This window comes from Poeciliopsis prolifica, unplaced genomic scaffold (assembly GCF_027474105.1).
Source record: "Poeciliopsis prolifica strain line A6 unplaced genomic scaffold, Auburn_PproV2 SCAFFOLD033, whole genome shotgun sequence".
Lineage (NCBI taxonomy): Eukaryota > Metazoa > Chordata > Actinopteri > Cyprinodontiformes > Poeciliidae > Poeciliopsis > Poeciliopsis prolifica.
In genome coordinates this window covers 6,378,839-6,395,223 of record NW_026562408.1, presented here as the reverse complement: position 1 = coordinate 6,395,223, position 16,385 = coordinate 6,378,839, and the positions used below count along the sequence as shown (strand labels likewise).

Here is a 16,385-nt window from a genome sequence, read left to right as displayed (position 1 = left end):
TTCGTTTTTCTTGACATGTTTTCACATAAAACTCCAAACCCTTTTGTGTGAATTTGATGTTTCTTTTCTCTTGTGACATCCGAGTGTCATCCTCTTTGCTCTTTACATCAGACATTTTTAGCAATCCTTTGAATTATTTCAAACCTTTAAAGGGACATTAATCCACAAGGAATCCACAGGATGAAGCACAAACTTGTCTCTTTGTTTAAAGAGGTTGATTCTTGTGAACAAACATTTCCATGATGGGCGTCGGCACACGTCTGAATCCAATTATGTGTCAATTTGTCACATCAAACTCATCTCATCAGTCTTTGCAGTGAAATAATGTCTTTAAACTCCAGTAGTTTCACCGTTTGTCCTTTACGGCTTGAACAATATTGTCACGTACCAGTTTGATGAATGAGTGACGTGTCAATCCAGGCCTCACGCAGCAAGTCGCTTGATTTCATCAAAGACGGTCCAAAACCTTTTGTTTGATGGTAATCCTTGAGATCCACAAATCCAACATGTCCATTAAGGAGGAATTATTCCTTTTAATCCACAGGCTGGTTCCTTACTTGATCCATGAGAAGGTCTTTACTTGTTCCACAGGGTGGGTTTTTACTTGATGTAGTGGCGATTGTTTGTCAAACCAAACATCCAATAAAAAGTTCCATCAGCCACTATGAGGCACTGGGGTCCAGATTCTTAACACAGGCAAAAGAATCCCAAGGTCCAAACTTGTTGATTTTCTTTGTTGCTTTTATTTTCCTTTTATGCAAGCAATTACAATTATCAAACTTTTCTTTGTTCTCTGGCACTGCTCTGATCTCTTGCACTGATCCCTTTCTCTTGCACTGGTAAAAACCATAGGCCCCAAACCCAAATGCCTGTTGGTCCTTTACCAGGCCCCTACATTTATAGAAGGTGGACTGACCCACCTTACTTCCTGTCTAGCTTACAAATGATAAAAAATAGGAAAAAATAAGAAAACAAAACAAACTATAAAATCAATTATTAACCTGCAAATAAACTCTGTAAATAATGCAAAAAATAGAAGTTTAAGAATAAACTAACAAAATTCAAATAGATAAAGCAATAAAGAATAAATAGCTCCAACACTGCCGTTAAATCCTAAAGAAGAAGATGAAGTTAATTGGAGGGGCTATAAAACACACGGCGTTTTACGTTTCTGTAGTGACTGTCTATGTTTTTCATGCCTTCTCTGTGATCATGTGTGAAAAGCTGAGGAAGGTAACTCTTTGACTCCAGTAAACACACATTAATGCGCCAGCCGCATTGCTGATATTGTCTTATTTGTCTGTCTCTTCTACAGGTGAACAGCTGGTTGGAGGGAGTGTTTGGGGATCAGCCAGTGCCATCATTTGAGGTGAACACCAGGACATTGGACATACTGTATCAGCTGGCTCAGTCCAGTGAAGCCCGCTGCAGTGATACTGCTCTCCTCATTGAAGACTACAAGCAGAAAACATCAGAGTATCAGGCTGACGGTGAGGCACATACAGCAGGCAGAACAGATGATGCATTAAAACACTTGGATCGGAAAGGCTGAATTGATCTAAAGTGTTTAGATTTGCCGAATGGCATGTTTTGCACATGTCGAAACTAATAGAAACTGAAGTAAATATTTTTTTATGGCTTAAGATATAGGTGTGGTTTTATATTTTGTTGTAGTATAGAGACAATCTCCAAATAGTCTCTATATCACTCCACTAAACGACATTAACGACTACTATTGAAGTATTTAAGGTGAATATTTTGTGCTCAGATGTCGAAATTGTTATTAAATTGGAGGGAAAATAGAAATCTGAGTTTAGAAATTGTATGGAGTTTCAAAATAATAAACACATAAGAACTCTTTTGTCTGGTTTTCAATGTTTTTCAAAAAACTGTATTTCACTAATCCCATCCCCCCTAGCTGCTCACCTTGAGGATGTTCTTCTGCACGGTGTCGGCTTGTCTGGGGCAAGCTTGTCAGAGCCGACTGCAAACTACTGTCTGCTTTAGTGGACAATGCTATGGTGCTGCGAGTGAAAGACACATCACTGACCAGGTAATTTTCTGTGGCTTTGTATTTCATTGATCAGAATATATGGTTGTTTTACTTTTGTTCGTTTGTAGCTTCATGCCAGCAATCAACAATCTCACCGATGATCTTCTGGAAGTCGAGAAGTCAAACAGAAAACTCGAAAGGGAACTAAGGGCACTCCAAAAAAGACTCGGTTCAATTCTGGTGCTGCGGGGAAACCTACAAGAGTAAGAATAAGGCGTGAAGCGAGCGATTAAAAGTGTGCCAGTTAAGTTTGATTAGAAGGCTGGGTTTACACATGTACACATTGGCGGTCTTCATTGACAGGGATATCGACAAAACTACCAAATCTCAAGCAGTGGAGAGTGCAAAAGAAGAGGAGAGGCTGCTCAACGTGGACTTTGTGACGGCCAAGACTCAAGAGCTCCGTATCAGACAGCAGAGGTTGGAGGTATGTTGCAGCATATTCCTCTTTATAATTTGGGATTATTGCATAGATGCTGAGGTACTAAGTGGGATCATTTATAGGCCATTTTGTGATTTAAACAGCAAAACGCATTATCTACAGATGGTAACCTACTTGACTCTTGACAAAATATGATTAACTTCTCCACATTTAGACTCAGAAAAAAATTTCTAATGTGTATACGTCAAGATAAGAAGCTGCTGCTCAGATTTAGAAAGAAGCTTCATTAAAAAAAAAACATATTATTTTTTCCTGTAAATGACCAAACAGTTTAATTTCTGTTTACCTAGTTGCAATGTCGTCTGCCTCTTGTTTAAAACAGAAACAGTGTTTAGTTTGTTAGTTTGTTGTTTGTCTTGTATTAGTCACTTTATTCTGCTCTGCTAATCCTGCAGGCTCAGCTTGTATCCAGGAACATGGACAAGTCTATCACCCACCAGGCCATTGTGCAGCTTTCTGAGGTATTTCAGCATTTTCACCACATTCATTGCCATGGGGATAGAAGCTTTACTTTGTCTGCATTCAGGGTTTGAAACATGTCATCTTATTTTTCTCCCTGCAGGAACTCAGGGCACTGCAAAACGAAATAATCCTCCTGAAAAAGAAGCTGGAGTCGTACATGGACCAGAGTCCGGTACGTTTGTTTTCTAGTTTTTCAGACTTCATTACTTTTCCAACAAAAGGGGTGATCACGTTTCCTGTTTTGTCCTTTGAAAAGAAAAAATCATTCAATCTAATTTATTTAAGGATTAAGTTTGTGAATTTAATCTTGAAATGTGTGTTGTTGTTTTTTTATTCTAAACCTTCAGAGCCCATCTCTTGCACAAGTGAAGATAGAAGAAGCAAAAAGAGAACTAGTGAGTCTTTAAATATTTGGTTTTATAACATACAAGATGCCATTTTTTGCTCATTTGTCATTTTAATTACTTTTTCTTTCGTTCATTTTTCAGGTTGCACTCGATTCCAAACTGGAGACAATGAAGAAATTGTAGTTGGATGAAGTTGGATGTTGCGCAGTCCTTTCTTTAAAAATAAAGTTTTTGCAGTCATATTTTTTCTTCTTCTTTTCTACCTTTACCTGCCTTCATCATTAATGTTAAATGAAAAGTGGTTTGAGGTATTTTGGGTCACCTGAAAGGATACTTCTTGCTTCTTTCCTCCTTAGCTTTGGAACCTTATTTAAATATAGGTTAAATATTTCAGAGATTTTGGACACTCCTAAAAAGCTCACAGAGTATCCCTATTAGTTCATACACCTTGAACATTTTTATATTGTACAACCTGCATAACTAACTTATTTTGTTTTGTATGTTTACCAACAAAAACATTGTTTGCATGCTTGTCAGTGTCTAGAAATGGGTAAAATTTTCTGATATGATTTTTAGCTTTTTTATTTTATGATAAAATAATATACTGCTAATGTGTACCTGAATGTTTAGTCTCTCTCCACGCCTTCCTGTTTGTTTCAAACATCTGCAACACTAATGCAATGTTTGGCTTTTCCTCTCTGATCGCAGCAATCTAATTAAGGGGTTGGTCTTAAGAGTTGTAAAAAATAGTTCTCACAGATTATATCCAAACAACTTTCAATCTGTGTGGACAACCTCATCAAATGCAAGTTCTTTGTTTTGTTTTTGTAAATGTATTTTTGTCCAGCTGCTTATCATTTCTCAGCCCTTCTGGGATCCAAATAAGTTTTCCTCTTCCATACTTCTTGGATTTTCTTCTCAAAACCTCAGTATTTTTTACACCCATTTGCTTTAATGTAATTTCTTCAATGTCTGGCCAACAAGTCTAAAGGTAAAGGAAACCTTTAGAGATTCACAATAAAATGGTACTGGCTTTGGAGGTATAATGTCACATGGAATTAACGGTGGAGCACTTTGTGCCTGAAGCAAAAGCAGACAGTAGAATCAGTCTGTTCTGTCTGCATGTAAAATATCCCCTCAGCGTTTCTCTGCCCTGTCGGTTTCTGTCCTCTGGAGTGGAGCAGAGCCTGGACACCTCAACGGTTTCTGTCAGCTTGACTGGTGTAGGACCTGATCTGCAGTCTGACATGGAGACTGAGCCGTTACCATGGAGTGGGCCACAGATGCTTACTAGAGAGCAGTTTTCCCACTGGGGCCCCCCAGCTTGGATGAAAAGAACCATTTGGTTAGAATACCAACAGTTAAAAAAAAAAAGAAACAATCTGGCAATTTATTCAAAAAGGTTACATTTGTTTTACTCCTGGGTGACTCTGTTTATCTATATTTTCCAAGTAATGTGAACGCTTAAATGTGTAAGCATAACTTATTTTTATGAGTATTGCTTAATTGACATAACTCATAAATTGTAGTAGTCATAATTGACATTTTATAGTCAACTTTACTAATGATTTTGAGTTAATCAAAATCAGGTTTACTGCCATTATCTGAGTGGTGTAAACATTTATAGCTATAACACCTTATAATGAATTAGCTACTTTACTTGGAGATTTTGAGGCAATCGGTTTCCTAACTTTTTTTAAGTAAAGTGAACTTATTACATTTTACAGTGTGGACAAAGAAAAATGTTTGAAACAAATAATATGGCCTTTAGAGACAGAACACAAATCATATAAATTGTCTTAAATTCCAGTTGAATTAGTTAAAATGTTTTAAAGTGTGGGCCGGTCATCAGTGGACAGTAAAGAATCCAGTTGTAATGAAATGTTTTCTCCTTTTCAAACCTCATTAGAAGAACAAATTTGTCTCTAATGCTAAACTTGACTGGTCTGGTTTTTAGACTTAAATGGCAGCTATTTATTTATTTATTAAGTTTTACAGAAAAAGAAAACCATATCTACTCAACTTTCATTTATCAATTATTTTTCCATTTGCAACAACAGCATAAAAAGAGTATTTAGGTTGTTGGTTCTGTTCTGAAAATGGAGGTTTAATCATGACGTAAATACAAATTGTTGCGAAAACAATAACTGATTACTACAGCTGCACTTTATATATTGAAATAAACATTTAATTTGAACCGTTAAATCGTTTTAAGTGAATTGGGATAACTACAACTTTTTAATCTGCTGTATTTCTTTAAATTCACATTCATTTTCTTCCTGGAAGGTTGGCAGGTTGGCTCTGTTCATCAAACACTTTTTGCAGTTCTATCTTCTATTGCTGGAGTTAACTTAAAGTTAAACAGAACCCTAGATGTAATTTGTGTGAATGAAAAAGAACACATATTACATTTGTTTACATCTGTTTTTCTAAGCAACCAGAATGTCTTCTTTCATTTAAGTAAATTGCCATAAGCTATGCTTCTTTCTGAATTTTTGATTTGATGTAGGCTCTTGTTTTGTACTTATTTTCACAAGATTGAGACAGTTATATCAAAAATATGGGGGAAAAAAAAAGACAAATTAGAAGGATGAATTGTTGGATGTTGAATTTGATATTTATGCATTTGTGGTTAAAAACTGGGACAAATAGGGGATGAGTTGCACAATTTGGAAATTAGTTTTCTCAGTGTGGGTTATTTGCTCATCTTTTGATCAGCCCACTTAGTAAAACATAAAATCCAGGGTTTTTTTTCTTTCAATCCAATGAAATAATTTGTTTTGTCACAGTACAATCACACGTGCATGATACAAATGAGATTGTATGTAACAAACACAAGGTGGTGAATGGTTGGGAAAAGGAATAAAAATGTTTTTCTAAATATTTTACAAATGCATTCCATACAATAGTCAGTTGCAGACCAGACTACTGGGTTAACTTTAACCCCATACTATACAGTGCTGTGGTCATATAGATGCACAGATAATGATCGTAAAAGTCCAAAGAACAACTAAGAGATCCAGTAAATCGTTGAAAACCATTTTAAAGTATTGCAAGAGGCAAAGCATAAAGGAATTGGAAGTTGTTGAAACTTTTGTACAGTACAATTTAGAAGCAAACATAAATATCAAACTGTGACTGTGTGTTTTTGTAAAAATTGTGCCTGAAATGTGAAGGAAGACGTAAAATAAGAAAGTCAAAGAGAGGGAAGCCTAGGAAGTATGTATGCGCCTTCTGGAGGGATAAAGAGGGGGGGGGAAATCATGCGTCACTCTAGCGCGAGCTGCCCGTGTTCCCTTTAAAATAGTTTTATGTGCCACTCCCACTCCATGATTCCCACTCAGCTGTTACTGTAAATCGCTCCCAGTTCCCACATGGTGCTATCCATTCACAAATCCGCGCAGGAAGACTCGATTGTTGCCATGAATCGAATTGATCACCTCGTCCGTCACCTGTGAGCAACTTGTTGCGCAGCTGCTATTTCCTCTGTGGTCCATCGCCGCAGCCAGACAGCCGCTGCTTCTCTACGACAGAAACACTGGAGCTGCTGATCTGCGTCTCAGCGTCCGGGGGTATTTTCTGGCTCTCAGGGAGGACAGCTGGATGACTTTGTGTGAGCGACCGACTTTCTTTATTGGAGTTAGAGAGATGCAGCCGAACGCCGCGGCCTTGCGGGATCTCCCTCACCTTCCTGTTTGGGTTTTTCATTAAGTAGGCCTACAACAAGTCTGAATTCAACGAGCCTCATTAATATGAGAAGAGGGGCAGGGGATGCGAGTCATGAGCTGGACGCGTCCTTTCCACGGACTGGACTGGAGCCACAGCCTCTTCTATCTGACTTTACTACTGTGGACCAGGCGCATGAACGGACTGGCTGATTTTTCAAGTAAGATGATGATGATGATGACGATGATGACGGAGATGCAATAAAAGGAGGGGAAAGCTTACAACAGAAACTATTTTCTCACAAAAAATGTCACCAGGTCGCTCTGAAGTTTTCCATTTAACTTGCATAAAATGATGTAAAAATGAAATCTTCTTTTGGTGTTTTTTGAATAATGGTGAAAAGACAAGAATTGATATTAATTCAGGTAAGGAATCTGTAGTGGATTTAACATTTGTTTCCAGTTGTTTAGCTCCATTATGTGATTGGCAAGTTGAAAATAAATCCTTTGGTAGTGATCATTACATTATAGTCAGTAAAATAAGGATGGGTCAGGTGCAGAATCTTGAAATGTTAGGAGGGAAGTGGATATTTAGGAAAGCAAATTGGGAAAAATTTAATAACTTATGTGAGAGTAAGATATCAAATATAAAAAATGATTTGAGTGTAGAAAATATGAGTCGTGAGATTAGTCAGGGTATATTAGAAGCTGCTGAAAGGTCTATTCCAAAAACATCAGGGAAGAATAGGAGGAAATTAGTTCCATGGTGGAATGAAGAGTGTAGAACAGTGGTCAAAGAAAGAAATAAAGCATTTAAACTGGTTAAAAAGTCTCATAATTTTCAACATTTGATCGAATATAAAAATCACAGGCTAAATTAAGGAAAACAATAAGAACAGCAAAAAGGATATATTGGAGAAATTTTTGTGACAAAATTGGTAATAGTACAAAGATTGGGGAAGTTTGGGGAATGATCAAAAAAATGGGGGGAGATAGAAGAGAATGGAGTTATCCAATATTAAATAGAAACAGTATAATAGCAATAAATGACAGGGAAAAAGCTGATATTTTAGTAAGCACATTTATGGAGATTCATAGTGGGAAAAAATGATCAGATAAAGAAATAAAGGGGAGAGAGAAAACTAAAAGAGAAAATGGTGGAATTTTAAGAAGAAAGGAAATTATTAAGGATGAATTGATGAACGAACATTTCTCTATTGGAGAATTGAAAAGAGCTTTGGGTAGAACAAGAAATAGTGCTCCAGGTAAAGATGAAGTATGCTATATTATGCTAAGACATGTGAGTGATGATGTTTTGAAGAAGATATTAAATTTGTATAATAAGATTTGGAAAGAGGGAAGAATACCTAGTGAATGGAAAGAAGCGGTTGTTATTCCGATAAAGAAACCTGGGAAAGATCATAGTAATCCTGAAAACTATAGGCCGATTGCTTTAACATCTAATATATGTAAGCTGATGGAAAGGATGGTGAATGAGAGGTTAGTACAGTATTTGGAATCAAGGAATATAATTGCTCCGTATCAGAGTGGCTTTCGTAGAGGGAGAGGAACAATGGATCCAGTATTGTGTTTAGAAGATGATATTAGAAAAGCTCAAATTAATAAGGAAACTGTTGTGGCTGTATTTTTTGATGTGGAAAAAGCATATGACATGTTATGGAGAGAAGGATTAATGATTAAACTACACCAGATAGGAATAGGAGGGAGTATGTTTAACTGGATATGGGATTTTTTATGTGATAGAAATATCCAAGTTAAAATAGGTTCTCATGTTTCAAAATCGTGTCAAATAGAAAATGGAACTCCTCAAGGAAGTGTGATAAGTCCAACATTATTCTCGGTGATGATAAATGATATTTTTAATGAAATACCAGTTAGTTTTGGGAAATCACTATTTGCTGATGATGGAGCATTATGGAAAAGGGGAAGAAATATAGAACATCTTATTTTAAAACTTCAGGAAGGTATAGATATAGTAGGTAAGTGGGGAATTGAGTGGGGTTTTAAATTTTCAATTGAGAAGACAAAAGTAATGTTCTTTACAAATAAGAAAGTTAGAATTGATAAAAAATTATATTTATATGGAAAAGAATTAGAAACGGTTGATAGTTTTCGTTTTTTGGGAGTAGTCTTTGATAAGAAACTAACTTGGGAAAATCATATAGATCACATTATGGAAAAAAGTAAAAAGGTTCTTAACATTATGAGGTGCTTGACAGGATTGACATGGGGTACAAACTATGAATCACTTAAAAATATTTATGTGTCATTAATTCGATCTAGAATAGATTATGGGAGTGTGGTGTATGGATCAGCAAGCAAAACTAGGTTAAACAAATTGGATATTATTCAAGCAAGAGCTTTGAGAATTTGCTTAGGGGCAGTTAAATCTACTCCAGTATGTGCATTACAAGTAGAGTCAGGAGAGATGCCATTATGTATTAGAAGACAGCAGATCATGGTAAATTATTGGATAAGTTTAAAAGGACAAAATGAAGATCACCCAGTTAAGAAAGTGTTGCAACATTGTTGGGAGAGAGGAAAAGGGAAAAGTAATAGTTTTGGGTGGGTGGGAGATGATAGAGCAAAAACATTTAATGTATTTGACAAAGAATTCAGTCAAACAGTAGTATGGCCTGTGAGACCAGCATGGTCATGGAAATATATTAATGTAGACAAGACACTATTAGATATTCAGGGGAAAAAGATGATAGATATGTGCCAAGAGTTTTATCATCAAATACAAAATAAATATAATGATTATGTACAGATTTATACTGATGTTTCAAAAGATCCTAAAAACAAAGTAACAAGTGCAGCAGTAGTGATTCTAGATTTATATACAAAGATTTCAAAAAGAACATCTGATTACTTGAGTATCTATGCAGTAGAAATGTGTGCTATATTATTAGCTTTAGAATGGGTGGAGGATAGTAAAGAAAATACATTTATAATTTGTAGTGATTCACTATCTGCTTTGATGAGTATTGAAAAGGGATGTTCAAGTAATCATCAAAATATATTATATGAAGTTATGGCTGTTCATCATAGAATATGTGATCAAAATAAAAAGGTAATATTATTTTGGACTCCTGCTCATGTAGGTATTTTAGGTAATGAAAGAGCAGATAGGTTGGCTAAGGAGGCTAGTAAAAAAGAAGAAATTGATATGTTAGTAAAGCTATCGAAATCAGAGGGGAAAAGTATAGCTTGGAGAGAAAGTAAAAAGATATGGAAAATTAGGTGGGATAATGAAATAAATGGAAGGCATTTACACAGATTTCAAAATACAGTTGATGTAGAAAGGGTTAGAGGGTTAAATAGAAAGGTAGAGGTAATTATAACTCGAATAAGAACCGGGCATAGTTTATTAAATGGAACTCTTTATAAGATGGGGAAACATCCTACTGGTTTATGTATTTGGTGTGATTCTGTAGAAACAATGGAACATGTTTTATTTGTTGTAGAAAATATGAAAATGAAAGAAAATTATTAATATTGGAATTAGGCTGTACCAGGGAATTGAAGTTTGAAAAAGTGGTTGATCAGTTAAATAGTAATGAGGGGAGGAAGAAAATTTTGTGGTTTTTTAAAAAACAGTGGGATTATTTCGAGAATTTGTTAGATAATTAGGATCCAATAGATGGCAGTAGTGCAACAAAAATGGATGCAAGCTGCCGTTAAATCCTAAAGAAGAAGATGAAGTTAATTGGAGGGGCTATAAAACACACGGCGTTTTACGTTTCTGTAGTGACTGTCTATGTTTTTCATGCCTTCTCTGTGATCATGTGTGAAAAGCTGAGGAAGGTAACTCTTTGACTCCAGTAAACACACATTAATGCGCCAGCCGCATTGCTGATATTGTCTTATTTGTCTGTCTCTTCTACAGGTGAACAGCTGGTTGGAGGGAGTGTTTGGGGATCAGCCAGTGCCATTATTTGAGGTGAACACCAGGACTGTGGACATACTGTATCAGCTGGCTCAGTCCAGTGAAGCCCGCTGCAGTGATACTGCTCTCCTCATAGAAGACTACAAGCAGAAAACATCAGAGTATCAGGCTGACGGTGAGGCACATACAGCAGGCAGAACAGATGATGCATTAAAACACTTGGATCGGAAAGGCTGAATTGATCTAAAGTGTTTAGATTTGCCGAATGGCATGTTTTGCACATGTCGAAACTAATAGAAACTGAAGTAAATATTTTTTTATGGCTTAAGATATAGGTGTGGTTTTATATTTTGTTGTAGTATAGAGACAATCTCCAAATAGTCTCTATATCACTCCACTAAACGACATTAACGACTACTATTGAAGTATTTAAGGTGAATATTTTGTGCTCAGATGTCGAAATTGTTATTAAATTGGAGGGAAAATAGAAATCTGAGTTTAGAAATTGTATGGAGTTTCAAAATAATAAACACATAAGAACTCTTTTGTCTGGTTTTCAATGTTTTTCAAAAAACTGTATTTCACTAATCCCATCCCCCCTAGCTGCTCACCTTGAGGATGTTCTTCTGCACGGTGTCGGCTTGTCTGGGGCAAGCTTGTCAGAGCCGACTGCAAACTACGTGTCTGCTTTAGTGGACAATGCTATGGTGCTGCGAGTGAAAGACACATCACTGACCAGGTAATTTTCTGTGGCTTTGTATTTCATTGATCAGAATATATGGTTGTTTTACTTTTGTTCGTTTGTAGCTTCATGCCAGCAATCAACAATCTCACCGATGATCTTCTGGAAGTCGAGAAGTCAAACAGAAAACTCGAAAGGGAACTAAGGGCACTCCAAAAAAGACTCGGTTCAATTCTGGTGCTGCGGGGAAACCTACAAGAGTAAGAATAAGGCGTGAAGCGAGCGATTAAAAGTGTGCCAGTTAAGTTTGATTAGAAGGCTGGGTTTACACATGTACACATTGGCGGTCTTCATTGACAGGGATATCGACAAAACTACCAAATCTCAAGCAGTGGAGAGTGCAAAAGAAGAGGAGAGGCTGCTCAACGTGGACTTTGTGACGGCCAAGACTCAAGAGCTCCGTATCAGACAGCAGAGGTTGGAGGTATGTTGCAGCATATTCCTCTTTATAATTTGGGATTATTGCATAGATGCTGAGGTACTAAGTGGGATCATTTATAGGCCATTTTGTGATTTAAACAGCAAAACGCATTATCTACAGATGGTAACCTACTTGACTCTTGACAAAATATGATTAACTTCTCCACATTTAGACTCAGAAAAAAATTTCTAATGTGTATACGTCAAGATAAGAAGCTGCTGCTCAGATTTAGAAAGAAGCTTCATTAAAAAAAAAACATATTATTTTTTCCTGTAAATGACCAAACAGTTTAATTTCTGTTTACCTAGTTGCAATGTCGTCTGCCTCTTGTTTAAAACAGAAACAGTGTTTAGTTTGTTAGTTTGTTGTTTGTCTTGTATTAGTCACTTTATTCTGCTCTGCTAATCCTGCAGGCTCAGCTTATCCAGGAACATGGACAAGTCTATCACCCACCAGGCCATTGTGCAGCTTTCTGAGGTATTTCAGCATTTTCACCACATTCATTGCCATGGGGATAGAAGCTTTACTTTGTCTGCATTCAGGGTTTGAAACATGTCATCTTATTTTTCTCCCTGCAGGAACTCAGGGCACTGCAAAACGAAATAATCCTCCTGAAAAAGAAGCTGGAGTCGTACATGGACCAGAGTCCGGTACGTTTGTTTTCTAGTTTTTCAGACTTCATTACTTTTCCAACAAAAGGGGTGATCACGTTTCCTGTTTTGTCCTTTGAAAAGAAAAAATCATTCAATCTAATTTATTTAAGGATTAAGTTTGTGAATTTAATCTTGAAATGTGTGTTGTTGTTTTTTTATTCTAAACCTTCAGAGCCCATCTCTTGCACAAGTGAAGATAGAAGAAGCAAAAAGAGAACTAGTGAGTCTTTAAATATTTGGTTTTATAACATACAAGATGCCATTTTTTGCTCGTTTGTCATTTTAATTACTTTTTCTTTCGTTCATTTTTCAGGTTGCACTCGATTCCAAACTGGAGACAATGAAGAAATTGTAGTTGATGAAGTTGGATGTTGCGCAGTCCTTTCTTTAAAAATAAAGTTTTTGCAGTCATATTTTTTCTTCTTCTTTTCTACCTTTACCTGCCTTCATCATTAATGTTAAATGAAAAGTGGTTTGAGGTATTTTGGGTCACCTGAAAGGATACTTCTTGCTTCTTTCCTCCTTAGCTTTGGAACCTTATTTAAATATAGGTTAAATATTTCAGAGATTTTGGACACTCCTAAAAAGCTCACAGAGTATCCCTATTAGTTCATACACCTTGAACATTTTTATATTGTACAACCTGCATAACTAACTTATTTTGTTTTGTATGTTTACCAACAAAAACATTGTTTGCATGCTTGTCAGTGTCTAGAAATGGGTAAAATTTCTGATATGATTTTTAGCTTTTTTATTTTATGATAAAATAATATACTGCTAATGTGTACCTGAATGTTTAGTCTCTCTCCACGCCTTCCTGTTTGTTTCAAACATCTGCAACACTAATGCAATGTTTGGCTTTTCCTCTCTGATCGCAGCAATCTAATTAAGGGGTTGGTCTTAAGAGTTGTAAAAAATAGTTCTCACAGATTATATCCAAACAACTTTCAATCTGTGTGGACAACCTCATCAAATGCAAGTTCTTTGTTTTGTTTTTGTAAATGTATTTTTGTCCAGCTGCTTATCATTTCTCAGCCCTTCTGGGATCCAAATAAGTTTTCCTCTTCCATACTTCTTGGATTTTCTTCTCAAAACCTCAGTATTTTTTACACCCATTTGCTTTAATGTAATTTCTTCAATGTCTGGCCAACAAGTCTAAAGGTAAAGGAAACCTTTAGAGATTCACAATAAAATGGTACTGGCTTTGGGGTATAATGTCACATGGAATTAACGGTGGAGCACTTTGTGCCTGAAGCAAAAGCAGACATTAGAATCAGTCTGTTCTGTCTGCATGTAAAATATCCCCTCAGCGTTTCTCTGCCTGTCGGTTTCTGTCCTCTGGAGTGGAGCAGAGCCTGGACACCTCAACGGTTTCTGTCAGCTTGACTGGTGTAGGACCTGATCTGCAGTCTGACATGGAGACTGAGCCGTTACCATGGAGTGGCCACAGATGCTTACTAGAGAGCAGTGTTTCCCACTGGGCCCCCCAGCTTGGATGAAAAGAACCATTTGGTTAGAATACCAACAGTTTTTAAAAAAAGAAACAATCTGGCAATTTATTCAAAAAGGTTACATTTGTTTTACTCCTGGGTGACTCTGTTTACCTATATTTTCCAAGTAATGTGAACGCTTAAATGTGTAAGCATAACTTATTTTTATGAGTATTGCTTAATTGACATAACTCATAAATTGTAGTAGTCATAATTGACATTTTATAGTCAACTTTACTAATGATTTTGAGTTAATCAAAATCAGGTTTACTGCCATTATCTGAGTGGTGTAAACATTTATAGCTATAACACCTTATAATGAATTAGCTACTTTACTTGGAGATTTTGAGGCAATCGGTTTCCTAACTTTTTTTAAGTAAAGTGAACTTATTACATTTTACAGTGTGGACAAAGAAAAATGTTGAAACAAATAATATGGCCTTTAGAGACAGAACACAAATCATATAAATTGTCTTAAATTCCAGTTGAATTAGTTAAAATGTTTTAAGTGTGGGCCGGTCATCAGTGGACAGTAAAGAATCCAGTTGTAATGAAATGTTTTCCTTTTCAAACCTCATTAGAAGAACAAATTTGTCTCTAATGCTAAACTTGACTGGTCTGGTTTTTAGACTTAAATGGCAGCTATTTATTTATTTATTAAGTTTTACAGAAAAAGAAAACCATATCTACTCAACTTTCATTTATTCAATTATTTTTCCATTTGCAACAACAGCATAAAAAAGAGTATTTAGGTTGTTGGTTCTGTTCTGAAAATGGAGGTTTAATCATGACGTAAATACAAATTGTTGCGAAAACAATAACTGATTACTACAGCTGCACTTTATATATTGAAATAAACATTTAATTTGAACCGTTAAATCGTTTTAAGTGAATTGGGATAACTACAATTTTTTAATCTGCTGTATTTCTTTAAATTCACATTCATTTTCTTCCTGGAAGGTTGGCAGGTTAGCTCTGTTCATCAAACACTTTTTGCAGTTCTATCTTCTATTGCATCTAAGTTAAACAGAACCCTAGATGTAATTTGTGTGAATGAAAAAGAACACATATTACATTTGTTTACATCTGTTTTTCTAAGCAACCAGAATGTCTTCTTTCATTTAAGTAAATTGCCATAAGCTATGCTTCTTTCTGAATTTTTTGATTTGATGTAGGCTCTTGTTTTGTACTTATTTTCACAAGATTGAGACAGTTATATCAAAAATATGGGAAAAAAAGACAAATTAGAAGGATGAATTGTTGGATGTTGAATTTGATATTTATGCATTTGTGGTTAAAACTGGGACAAATAGGGATGAGTTGCACAATTTGGAAATTAGTTTTCTCAGTGTGGGTTATTTGCTCATCTTTTGATCAGCCCACTTAGTAAAACATAAAATCCAGGGTTTTTTTTTCTTTCAATCCAATGAAATAATTTGTTTTGTCACAGTACAATCACACGTGCATGATACAAATGAGATTGTATGTAACAAACACAAGGTGGTGAATGGTTGGGAAAGGAATAAAAAATGTTTTTCTAAATATTTTACAAATGCATTCCATACAATAGTCAGTTGCAGACCAGACTACTGGTTAACTTTAACCCATACTATACAGTGCTGTGGTCATATAGATGCACAGATAATGATCGTAAAAGTCCAAAGAACAACTAAGAGATCCAGTAAATCGTTGAAAACCATTTTAAAGTATTGCAAGAGGCAAAGCATAAAGGAATTGGAAGTTGTTGAAACTTTTGTACAGTACAATTTAGAAGCAAACATAAATATCAAACTGTGACTGTGTGTTTTTGTAAAAATTGTGCCTGAAATGTGAAGGAAGACGTAAAATAAGAAAGTCAAAGAGAGGGAAGCCTAGGAAGTATGTATGCGCCTTCTGGAGGGATAAAGAGGGGGGGGGGGAAATCATGCGTCACTCTAGCGCGAGCTGCCCGTGTTCCCTTTAAAATAGTTTTATGTGCCACTCCCACTCCATGATTCCCACTCAGCTGTTACTGTAAATCGCTCCCAGTTCCCACATGGTGCTATCCATTCACAAATCCGCGCAGGAAGACTCGATTGTTGCCATGAATCGGATTGATCACCTCGTCCGTCACCTGTGAGCAACTTGTTGCGCAGCTGCTATTTCCTCTGTGGTCCATCGCCGCAGCCAGACAGCCGCTGCTTCTCTACGACAGAAACAC

General features: G+C 36.1%; 1 protein-coding gene and 1 pseudogene across 1 annotated transcript; both read left to right on the top strand.

Annotated features, from left to right (window-relative positions):
• Positions 1-1,118: 1,118 nt before the first annotated feature.
• Positions 1,119-4,343, top strand: LOC129373647 (HAUS augmin-like complex subunit 1; annotated as a pseudogene).
• A 6,329-nt stretch (positions 4,344-10,672) lies between these two features.
• LOC129373396 (HAUS augmin-like complex subunit 1) lies at positions 10,673-14,194 on the top strand. The gene is made up of 9 exons (XM_055051277.1): positions 10,673-10,797; positions 10,880-11,054; positions 11,483-11,618; positions 11,687-11,821; positions 11,922-12,038; positions 12,456-12,519; positions 12,621-12,692; positions 12,868-12,915; positions 14,006-14,194. The coding sequence occupies exons 1-9, from the start codon at positions 10,690-10,692 to the stop codon at positions 14,192-14,194; spliced, it is 1,044 nt and encodes a 347-aa protein (XP_054907252.1). The 5' UTR covers positions 10,673-10,689.
• The last annotated feature ends 2,191 nt before the right edge of the window (positions 14,195-16,385 follow it).